The following is a 12,642-nucleotide window of genomic DNA, read 5'->3' on the forward strand; positions in this document are numbered from 1 at the left end:
GACCTTCAGGTGCTTGAGACAGGCACAGCAGTAACACAGCTTCACAGAGTTAAACAAAAGTAACACACCTTAAAATAGTATTCTACCACAGGACCCAGACCATCACATGGGCCACTGTAATGTGACAGTTAAGAATGTGACTGCAGTGAAACCTGACAGCCTCTCTGGTAGCATCAGGCTTATTTGTGTGCTGGGTACTTTTCCTGAATGAGGACTACAGAGCTGATGTAGTTACTTCTTGATGCTCAGAGTTGTTACTTCCAACCTGAGCTGAGGCTGCACACAAGAGCTTGTCCCAGGCTTGAAGGCGAGAGCATCATGGGGGAAAGTTCATGCTGTGCACTGCTCACCCAGACAAGGAAGCTAGGGGTTGGGAGGCACCTGCCCCTACCACAAGGGAGGTCTTGCTGCTTTAGTTTTAAGTTTGCATGTCTGTAAGGTGGTGCCAACCCTGTAATAGCAAATAATGAGCATACCTGGGTGATTGGGTGACCACTCCAGGGTAGCACTGGGGTCCAGTTAGTGTGAGGTGTCTGAGTGGCCTCAAAGGAATCCCTGAGCATGGCCACCCTCCTTTGAATGAGGAACTTTGCTCTTGTACACTGGCTTTGTAAACTTAACCAAGAAAAATCTGTCTGCTCACCCCAAATCCCACTTGGTTATATGCAAAGTGTAGTCCCATAGGAGGGCCCCAAGGGTCCACAAAGGCTGGAGCTTGTATTTATTTCTTCATATTTTTCTTATTTGCAGCCTAACTGCATTTAGATGCCCAGCTGATGGGCCCACATTAATCTGTGAAAATGCTAATTCAGACACGCTTGAGGTGAAACCTTTTGGATCCTTCAGGACCTTTCCATAAAAATAAAATTCAATGAGTTTTGTTGAATATTTTTTGGGAGTCATTTGTCCTAAAGAGCACTTTGTGGGAATGCGGGGATAGTTTTATTTCACGCTCGTGGGTGTGATCAGCTACAAACTGGGCTACCCGAATGTCACCCATGTTTTCTGACCACACCTACAGTATACCGCCATCCCTTTGTATTCACGGGGGATTAATTCCTGGACTCCCTGAAGATACCGAAATCCAAAGTTACTCTAGTCCCTTGTGTAAAATGAGGACACTTGAACAAAACCTGTACACATACTCCTTGTATTTTACACCATTTCTAGATTACTTCGGATACCTAATGTAGTACCATTAGGCTGTGTAGTTAAGTTGTGACTGCAGGGTGCATGATACTTTGAGCTGGCTGGCTCTATTCCCTATGACCATTCATTCAGATCAGTGTGTGAAACTTCCTACCCAATCCTGCTCTTGTGATTACTGTGGTTAGTGGGCACGCTATTAATTGTGTTTTGAAATGAAAGCTTTGTTGAGACAGTGTCCCCGGCATTTGCTGGAAGTGTCTGCCTCCCAAATTGTCTCCCTAGAGTCATGGATATCTCTCTTTTCCACAGTGAATCACATGAAGGTCACTCCCATGGATGCAGCCACAGCCTCCCTCCTCAATGTCTTCAGTGGAAATGAGTGTGGGGCTGAGGGCTCCTGGCAAGTGGGTATCCAACAGGATGTGACACACACCAATGGCTGTGTGGCTCTGGGCATCAAACTACCTCACACAGAATATGAGATCTTCAAAATGGAGCAAGATGCCCGTGGCCGCTACCTGCTGTTCAATGGCCAGAGGCCCAGTGATGGCTCCAGCCCAGACAGGCCCGAGAAGAGGGCAACATCCTACCAGATGCCCTTGGTCCAGTGTGCCTCGTCCTCACCGAGAGCTGAAGACCTGGAAGACAGTCGAGCCCATCTGTTTGGCAGGGCTGCGGGGAGGACAGCTGGGCCCCTGCTGCTTACTCCCTTTGCTTGCCTTTGGACTCTACCACATTGGAGCATCCTCCGATAGGAGATGTTTTCTAAACCTAGACTCTGTACCGTTTATGACTGTTCTTCCCACAGAGAAAGGACGTTGATTCTTTTGATGCACTTGAATGCCTGAGATCTGCCATTGCCTTACCCCTGTTCCCTCTTCCAGCCTCTGAGTCATGGGCAGTGGGTCTGAAGTTTCGGCTCTGAATTTCTTCCCTCCTGATCCCTGGCCTGAGAGCTTCATAGCAGTGATTGCACTTTAAGTCTGCAGAGAGTTGGAGCCAGTGTGTTTAGGAATGGCAGCAAGGGTGGTTGCTAGCCTCTTACCTCTGTCCCCCCAACTTCTGTATGTATCTCTGAGCTGAGCTTTAAAGAGAAAAATGTCAAGCTGCAGCTTTCTCTGCCATGGCTTCTCTTATTTCTCCGAACCCCTTCCATACTCCAAGTTTTCTACACTGGAATCCAGTGAAGAGTTGGCTTGGGACTGCTGTCAAGACCCTGTGTATTAATACAGAAAAGATATGGGTATTGGTATGTACATAAGAGAAGATGCAAGGTTCAGCTCAATCATGGTTCCAGCCTTAATGCCAATCAACACTTCCGGATAAGTTGAGTGGAGAGGTGTCTGCAAAGCTTCAAAGTGATTTAAATTGGGTTTACTAGCACTAGTTTTCACTTGTTGAGCAAAGAGGTGTGCCATGTGCTTGGTTTGGTGACTCGGATTACAGCCTGCTGCTTAACCTTCGGAGTAGACTGGTCCAGTTGGGAAAATCAGAAACGCCTCCTGTTCCAGGCAGTCAGGGGAGCAGTGCAAAGGGCAGCTATGATGTGGTCAGTGCCGCAGGAGAGAGAAGCAAATCTGTGGTCATTTTCTCCAGGTGAGGCACCTGTGTCCTGGCTCACACTGTGGTTGGGATGGGGAGAAGAACCCCACCTCCCTGCTGCCATCTTCATACACATGGAGACAGAGCTTTCCAGTGCTCCAGTGGCTTACGGATGAAAGAGGACTGGGTGGGACTCATCCACACTGGGGACCCACTCTGCTAGATGCTATCTATCTCTGTACAACATGGAGTCTTTATGAGCGGTCACTCTTGTTGTTAGACATCCTGGCTTGATTTGGTGTCCTCTCTGCATTTACTTGGTTCTGCCGCGGCTGTGAGTTCCAGAGCCATCTTATTCAGCGGTGGCTGCTTCACAGTCTTCAGGAAGGAGGAGGGGGTGGCTGCCCATCCCTTCGTGTTATTGCCTCTGGTGCTATTAACACCAAGTGCTATGGCTCGCGGAGACCCATGCGGGCAAGTGGTGAGAAACAGAAAGCCTAGATGTAACTGAAAGCAGACATGGAGACCACCAAGATCCAGGAGAAGAGTTGGTCATGTATTTTTAAGAATTCACTTTATGAAGCTGTTGCTTTCAGTGTGGTGTTAAGTTATAAGGATGGCATGGAGTACCAGAGTGCTTTATATTTAGATTATATTTTAAGTCATGGTGCATACTTGAGGGGTTTTTATCCAAAATGAAAATACTAACTTAATGTCTACTAAGTTTAATAAACAAAGAATTTGGAAGTAATCCCATGAAATACGTCTTATTTGTCAATTTAATTAATACTAATACTGTCTTCAAAGTGAAAACCTATACTGACTCTCAGACGCACTTCACAGGTTGAACCAGAGTTGGGTTTATAGCCACTGGGTTCCTTGCCTCCCTTCTAGACTCACCTATTTCTACTTTTTAACGGTGTGCTACATATACCACCCCAAATGCATAGATATGAACACATACACAGTGTGCGCATGACGAGTCTATGTGAGGTTTGTGTGATCACTTTCTCATGTAATATAAATCTTTACGGAGAAATAATAACAGTTTATTCACGATTCACCAGCACACTAAAGTGTGCCACTCTATGTCCCATGTGCATTCATCTTGGATTGGTTATATCATATTCACCTTAATAGGATTTCTAGAGTAAGGTCCCTCATGTGACCCAAGGTGACCTTGATGTGATGTGGTTTCCAGTGACCTTGAAACCACGATGGATTTCTAGGGCATCCAATGACAAGTCAAGACCGAGATGCTTTGTTTGCTTGCTTGTTTATTAGACTTACCTTGTTTTAATTATGTGTATGTGATGGAGCAGGTGGGTATGTGCACATATGAGTACAGATGCCCACAGAGTGCAGAGATGGAGTTACAGGTGGCTGTGAGCCACCCAGTGTGGGTGAGAGGAACCAAACTGCTCCTCTGCAAGAGTAGTGAACAGTCTTATCCTCCAGCTCCTGTTTCATTGAATAAGACAGTGTCTTAACTGTGTATCCCAGGTTGACCTTGAATTCCTGCTCCTTTTGCCTCTACCCTCTAAGTGCTGGGATGACAGGCCAGTTCTACTATGCCTGGCTTGGAACAAGATGCTTTCGGAGGAAGGTATGACTGACCCTAGAATATTTCATTTATATAGCAAGTTTGAAGTATACCATAGTTAAGTACTCAGGGCCTCAAAAGGCTCCCTCTCAGTCAGTGGTGGGTAATTCTGCTTGTAAATTCTAGATCTGGGGAAAGTCATATACTATGGAAGGTTCTTGCAGACCTCACTGGTCAGCTGCAGCTAGGCTTTAGGCCATTGCTGGAACAGAAGATGAGATTGGATGATTTGTAAAGAATGCACGTTTACTTTGGCATGTGGTTCTGGAGACTGGGAAGTCTGAAATCAGCTGCATCTGAGGAGGGCCCCCTGCAGCTCCGACTTGGCAGCAGACAGCACGTGCATTGGACGCAAAGCATGAAGGTGGACTTGCTTTATCCAACCTGTTCTCCTGGCAACAAATCCAGTTCCATGAGATTGAGAGCTTCGAAGAACAGAACCAGTCCACTCATTATGGCTCCACTGTTGACCCCATGCCTCTTATTGGCTCCACATCCCAACCCTGTCACATTGAGGAAATAGGGTTCCCAGTCATAAATCCAGAAGACACAGTCAAAGCATAGCACCACGCTTCTTTGTTTACTGAAGAGCATGCTGGGAAGGGTCAGAAAACAGCTCCTTGAGTTGAGAGTAAAATTTGGATGTAATCAAGATTTCAAACTCTAAAATTCAAATTGTCCCCCACCCCAGCTCAAAAAGGAGACTTGGAGTCTCCCCTTCATGCACCACAGAACAAAGGGTCTATTTTCTCAGACATGGGGCAACTCAGCCACAATTAGTGCTGTTGGCACTCCCGAATGTTCATGATGGCCCACAGAAACAACCTGTGGGTCTTGTGGCTTCTAGTTGAGGGAGAAGCTTCAGTAAAAGAGACATCTGGTCCTCCACCATCTCTTTCAACGTATCCTGAATGCATGATTTTCATGGCAGCCCACACAGACGTTGCAATGTTTTGTTTTGAAAGCTACATCCAATCCCCACAAGATTCTAGGCATATGGCACTGAGACCCAGAAACCAAGAAGAAATCTAGTCAGGCATAGAGCACTATCCCAAAGGAAGATGGAGAGGAGGGTTGGATGGAGACAGAGCAAGCGGAGCCCATGCAGTACCCACAGCCTTTATGTAGATGCCTGATTTTTCACGGGTCTAAATAGCTCCCATAAGACTATGTTGGCAACAAGAACAAACAAAAGTAGTTTGGGTAAAAGCTCCCTACAGACATCTAGATTCTAGAGGAAATTCATGAGCATTCTTTCTTTACCTATAAAGAAACATGACCTAAAATTCCCTCTAGTGGACCAGGAGTGTCTGTCACTAGCCTGCAGGACAATCATTGATTATGAAGGTAGATCCTTTCTACTCATTATCCCTCTTACTTGAAGCTTCGGCGGAAAGAAATAATACTATCTTATAAAAAAAAGAAGAATGAAAGAAAAAAACGCAAGGGAAGCTGTGAGTTCTGACTTCTCCATCACTGGGATGTGGTCAGATTGACCTTTTATACCAAGTTCAATTCCAAAGAACCTAGCAGAAGATGTGGACCCAGACACACTGCCTTGGTTATGGTTGCTATTGCCAGGATGAAACACCATGACCAAAAAGAAAAGCAAGTTGGGGGAGAAAGGGTTTATTTGGCTTACACTTCCACATTGCTGGTCATCATTGAAGGAAGTCAGGACAGGACCTCAAACAGGGCAGGAACCTGGGGGCAGGAGCTGATGCAGAGGCCATGGAGGGGTGCTGCTTACTGGTTTGTTCCTCATGGCTTTCTCAGCCTGCTTTCTCATAGAACTCAGGACCACCAACCCAGGGATGGCACCACCCATCATGGGTTAGGCCCTCCCCTATCAATAACTAATTAAGAAAATGCCCTACAGGCTTGCCTACAGCTGATACTATGGAGGCATTTTCTTAAATGATGTTCCCTCCTCTCAGATGACATTAGCTTGTGTCAAGTTGACTAAAACTATGCAGCACACCCACCCATACATCTGCTCTTCAACCTGGTCTTTTCTCTAAAGGCAGTTGGAGGACCTGGCTTGTGGCTTCTCTTTCCCAAACCAAACTTAGGATTTCCATGGACTCTGTTTGGTCTCTGTTTCTGATCTCTATTATATAGGGACTCCATAGCCCTACACTCTGAAATACCACTGGGGTGTTTTTGACCCCTTCCGTTTAGCCACTGAACTGTGATTTGGCACCAAGGGAGTTCGTGGGCACAGAAAGCATCCTGGCTTCCCTGGTTCTGCCACCCATGACACCAGCTTAGCATTCATTTCTCTAGCTGCAAGGGCAGTGGCTACTTGCCCATGCCAACAAATGGGGAATTGCTTCAGACATTTTCTCATTCAGTCAAGAAATAAAGTAGTGGGTGATGGTGGCACACACCTTTAATGCCTGCACTGGGGAGGCAGAGGCAGGCCGATCTCTGTGGGTTCGAAGCTAGCCTGGTCTACATACTGAGTACCAGGACAGTCAGGGTATACAAGAAACCCTGTCTTGAAAACCGAAACAACAAAAAACAAAAACAAGGAAGGAAGGAAGGAAGGAAGGAAGGAAAGAAGGAAGGAACTCCTGAGGGATGTAGCTCAATAGTAAGTGCTTGACCATCATATATAAAATCCTTCTGGGTTCAATCCCTACCAGCAAAAAAAATAAATCCACTGGTACCTACTGAGTTGAGAGTGTACTGCCAACACTTGATGGGCCAGGGAGATGGCTCAGTCTAAGGGGCTTGCTGCCAAGCCTGATGACCTGAATTAGATCCTGGGACCCATATGGTAGGAGAAGAGAACTAACTGACCTCCACACATGTGCCAAGGTATGTACACACCCACACACAATAAATAAATAAATAAATAAATAAATAAATAAATAAATAAATAAATAAATAAAAGTAGTACATACTTTAAAATTAATGACAGAAAATTCACCAGGAATCTGTAGTTTGCACAGAAGGCCTCGTCTTTCTGCAGCTAATGGGACAAAATTAATAAGACAATTCAAAGTGGGTCTTCAGAAAACCAAAGTTATGGTGAACAGGTGTATGCCTAGAGGTTCTTTACAAACTGTCTTCCTGTCTGCTAAGCAAGCAGGTCAGGCTCTCACAGGCTGGGCGTGGTGTGATAGAAACTTCCTTGGGATTAGGGGGACAGAGACCAAAACATTGTCTCCCCAGAAATAAAAGGAGGCTGTAGATTGACAACTGATGGGAAAATTAAAAGGAACCGCCTGCTGCTCCTTTGTAGTTATATGCACTGTCCAGTCAGGCGTGGAACATGGTCAAGTGCATGACTCTGGGCTGCATGGTGGAAACCTGAAATGTCTTGGGTGAAAAGTACCATCGTTGCCCAAGGTTTGGATGAGCACAGGTATTGCTTGTTTTGTTTCTCAAGCCCAGAAGGAAGAATGAACCCTGGAAAGAAATGATCTTGAACTTGTTTCCAATTCAGCAGCTTTGATTTAGCAAGCCACAACAGTTAAAGACAAGGAGATGCTAAAATGCTTTGGATGATGCCTGTTTCTGAAAAAGGAACAGGAAGCATTCAGCAGGGAAGTGAATACATCTGCGTTATTCAGCTGCAGTAACTGATTCCGGATTATACAAACAAATAGGGATGTCTTGGAGTGCAGTAAAAGGCACAAATAATAGAAAAACAAATAAAGGACTTTTAAAGATATTTCTTTCCAAAATATACGCCATTTTATATTGGTCCCTTCCTTGACTATTATTTATTTATCATGGAAACCACTTAATGATGTCACAGAGGGTTTTATAAACATTGAAATTTAGACTTCATGAAAGATTTGCTAAAAAATGGGAAATCATCCTGATTTCTTATACAAAGGCTTTCAATAGCCAAGAAAACAAAGCCCCTGGTATGATAAAATGCATTCTCAGAAGAGCTGTCTTTGAGTGTGTTCCAGCACACTCCAGTATTCATAGCAAAGTTTAGCCAACCTCTGTGTTTCCTTATTAGCCTGAAACTAAATGGCAGGAAACACCCAGGGGCACCAATAACACTTCAGAATCTCGTGCCAATTTAGAACTGAGTAGACAGAATGGTGCAGCTCATGTCTTAATACTTTGAAAAATTCCATTGAAATGAGAGATAACACACTTGAAAGGCAAGCACTTTTTTTTTGCATCAATACATAAAACATCAAAGTGATTTTTGAGCCAAAAATCCAAGGAAGTTGTATGCATTTTCAGCATAAGTAAGCAGGGCATATGAATTCAAATGATCAACCAGGTTTAAACCCAGCAATCCTTCCTGCTCCCGAGCAAGCTCTCTCCAAGGGAACAGCAACACAGACACAAAAATTGGGCCTTACACTGGACCGAATTTTTCGCTTAAATGGTCTTTGTTTCTGATCATTTTTCCAGACCACGGCAGGCCAATATGTTAACTTTTCAGTTTCAATTCACTTGAGAAACACCAGGATTTTGGAGAAAATGGTAGTGATTGAAATAATTAGGAACTAAATAGAAAGTTGGAAGCTCAAGACGATACATCTAAGGACAACGGAAGGCGCCTGCCTTCAGCTGACCTCATGATGTCTAAGGAGGAGGGAGCATCCCAGGCCTTGCTCTGGAAATGGTTTTTCCCTGGCTGGTCTCTCTGCAAAGATCTGGCAGAGCCGGGTCCATTTCCTCCATTTAAGTAGGGAATCTTTCGTGCTCGTGCACTTAGCTTTCTAGGCAAGAAGTAGTAAAGGCAAGCATGGGCCAGCCGGGCCGGGCACTCGCAGCTGAGCCTGACAACCTACCTGAGTTCTATCCCCATTGTAGAAAGAGAGAACCAACTGGTTTCTGCAAAGTTATCCTCTGACTTCTACAGTGTACTATGGTGTGAACACACACACACACACACACACCGTGAAACAGATGCAGAGTTAAAAGACCTGTGTGAATTTGTACGCCCTGCCACCTTCCATGAGCCCTTGTGGAAGTCTTCAACATCTCTGAACTCTGCCTCCTCACTTACAAAATGAGAATGAGGGGCCTGGAGAGAAGGCCCAGCAGGTGAAAAGCTTGCTGGCTGCACAACTGTGAGGACCTTACTCCAGATTCCTGGTGTGCTGCGGGATATTTGTTCACACTGACACTCCGAGACTGCCAATAAAGTTTACTTTGAATGGGGGGGGGGGTGGTTAGTGACTAGCAGACCAGAATTAGCCATAGAGGTTCTGGATGACCCAGGATACATATAAAGAGACACAGGAAGTAGTAGGGAGGGGCTGCTGAGAAAGATTGGAGGACCCTTTTGGAAGGAGAGAGAGAGAGAGAGGAGGTCACTGGTCGCTTCTCCACTGCTTCTCTGGTCAGTCAGGTTTTTACCCCGATATCTGACTCCCAAGTTAATAATAGAACAATATAAGCAAGCCCTTCACTGGTGGCAAGCATCTAGCTCCAGCGCTTAAGGGAAGAGACTGCAGGATCCTGGGGGCTTCCCGGCTGTGCCAGTCCAGCTAGATCCATGAACACCAGATTCAGTGTGAGAACCTGTCTCAAATACACAGCAGAGGGCAATTGAAAACACCTGCACACACATGTAAACATGCACGTAGTCTGTGCCCACCAGCATAGTGGTTGGCTGCAGGCGCGTGATTCTGTGCCCTGTCCAGGCCTCTGCACCTGCTTTTCAGTGAGACTCCCTGGGGGATGCCCACGGACACAAAGGTCAGAGGGAGAGTCATGGTTAGTCTCTAGGTGTCATCTGCCGCCAGTGCGTGTGCCTGTCCTATCCTTCACCATTATACGTGTGGGAGTGATAGAGGCGGCATGAGAAAGAAAAGGGGTGAACATGCAGACTTGTCTTCAAAGGCTTGCCTCTGAGTATCGATGAGGTGACATCCGTTAAGGCGTTCTGTGAACCTTCCTATATGTTTTCAGGGAAGAGTGGCATACAGTCAGACTTACATAAAAACAATACTCATATAAATACAAATAACTCTTGAGTAAGGATTTAGCTGTCTGAAAAATACACAATGTGGATTTGTCATTTTAACCGTCTTCAAGAGTACAGTTCTATGAAACACGGGGCCCTCTCCGCTTCATGCAACCATCCCGTTATCTCCTTTTAGAACATTCCATCACACAAAAGGTGCTCTTTTAAAAGTCACTCTTGGGGCTGTAGGGATGACTCAGTGGTTAACAAGGCTTACCGTGCTTACAGAGAACCCAAGTTCAACTCCCAGCACCTGCATCTGTAAGCTCATGCCTGCCTGTAACTGCAGCTTCAAGGAATCCTACAACCCCTTCTGGTCTCCTTGGGTACCTGCATGCATGTGGGGCACATGCATGGGCACACACAAGTACACACACACACACACACACACACACACACACACACACGCACACACGCACACACGCACATACACACACACACACACACACACACACACACATACACACAAACAAATCAGCAACAACCCCTTGTAAGATGAATTGATCAACGGTCTTATTAATAAAAAAAACCCGGAGCCAGATATTGGGGTTAAAACGGAGAGATCAGAGGAATAGAACAAGCCACAGCCAACCTCACCTCACCAACTCCTCAGCTTCCAAAGAGACCTGCTTCCTGTATATTCACACCTGTATGCCTTTCTGTCCAGACTATCTCACTTCCTCTCTCTGCCCAGCTACATCACTTCCTCTTTCTGTCCAGCTCCGTTACTTCCTGTCTATCTGTACAGAACTCCAGACCTTTATGGTTAACTAGTGTTGGAATTTAAGGCTTGTGCCACCATGCCTTGCCTGTTCTCAGTGTGGCCTTGAACTCACAGAGATCTGGATGGAACTCTGCCTCCCGAATGCTGGGATTAAAGGCACGTGCTAGCATTACCTGACTTCTATGTTTACTATAGTGGCTGGCTTTTTAATCTGATCCTCAGATAAGCTTTATTAGGGTGCACAATATATTAGGGGACATAAAATATTACCACAGCCCATCTTCTTTCTGTCTCTGGATTTGCCTATTTTATATGATTTCATATTGTCTAGAACTCTTACTCTGCTTTGTATGGAATAACATAGCTTGAGTTGATCTCAGGGAACAATCCTGATGTGCTCACCCATTTAACTGAGTCTTAAAAACTTCAGTTTTGGGGGTTTGAATGAATTTTAGGATCTTTTTCTTTAACTAATTCTACTTTATAATTTTTTCTCTCACAAAAGGACAATTGCTGGGAACAAGACATCATTCTTTATGATCATTAGATTACTTTTGATACATGGAACTGTGTTGTCACAATCTACAATTCTACAACTTCATTACACAGCTCCACGGTTGACGCTATTCCAAAACTTTCTCAACACACAAGTGCAAAAACAGCTGCCCCACTTGTACCTGTGAAGTCCCACTGTTTTCTTGCATGCTGATCACCCATCAAGCCTATGCTGGGGGATGTCTTTCTGTATGCTGTGAGTATATGCTGTTCCCATTGGTAAATAAATAGCTGCTTTGGCCTTTGGCAAGGCAGCTTAGAAGCAGGTGGGAAATTCAAGGAGAGAGAGTGGAAAGAAAAAGGCGGAGCCTGGAGAGATGCCAGCCTGCCACCCAAGGAGCAACACGCCAGCCGACCAGTAAAGCCACGGAACAAGTGGCAAAACATAAATTAATGGAAATAGGTTAATTTAAGATATAAGAGCTAGCTAGCAAGAGACCTGCCATAGGCCATACAGTTTGTAAATAATATTAAGCCTCTGAGCGATCATTTTATAAGTGGCTGTGGGACTGCAGGCTGGGTGGGACCTGGGAAAACTTACAACTGTAAGCCTGTGTTTTACCAGAGGACATGCTAACTAAGGTTCAGGTAAGCGAGTCCCAGATGCCATGGCTTAAGCCAAGTATTCTCAAGTTTAATCATCTATCCTGGCAATTATTCACTCCTCGTTTTCATAGGGCCAATTCAAAGTAAACTGATCCAGGAGGCTTAACCCTTTCACAACCGACGGGCAGAAAATGTGTAGGAACAAAAAAGGATTGTAGACGGGAAGAACGTGTTGATTCCATCAGTTTCTACTGATACCCCGCGTAGTGATTCTTTGACACTGTAGCCGATGGGGGATGGCCAGTGCCAGCTCAACACTTCCAGGGACATTACTCAACTCTCTAAGGCATCTTATTCCACTTAGAAACTCGGAGATATTAAGAAACTCTTCCTTCTCCTGGGCTGAAATCAGTCTGTTTTTACCCATGGCCCTAGTTCTGTCCACATATTCGCCTCTTCTTCCACTTGGTTAGCTGTCAAGTGACTGGCTGTCTCCCTAGTCCGATCCTTCTGAAAGTGGAGCTTTTAGCATTCTTTCGTCCTTTCCCAATCCCGCTTGGACACCAGAGC

The 12,642-nt window shown here is 45.2% G+C and overlaps 1 protein-coding gene across 1 annotated transcript in view; it reads left to right on the forward strand.

Annotated features, from left to right (window-relative positions):
* The window catches only part of Apcdd1 (APC down-regulated 1), a 31,553-nt gene extending 28,111 nt beyond the window's left edge, over positions 1–3,442 (forward strand). The window contains exon 5 of the mRNA XM_059246532.1: positions 1,459–3,442. Coding sequence (XP_059102515.1) covers positions 1,459–1,904 — 446 coding nt within the window. The 3' untranslated portion in view covers positions 1,905–3,442. The remainder of the gene's footprint in view (positions 1–1,458) is intronic.
* The last annotated feature ends 9,200 nt before the right edge of the window (positions 3,443–12,642 follow it).

The sequence above is a fragment of the Peromyscus eremicus genome, chromosome 19, assembly GCF_949786415.1.
Source record: "Peromyscus eremicus chromosome 19, PerEre_H2_v1, whole genome shotgun sequence".
NCBI classification, from domain to species: Eukaryota; Metazoa; Chordata; class Mammalia; order Rodentia; family Cricetidae; genus Peromyscus; species Peromyscus eremicus.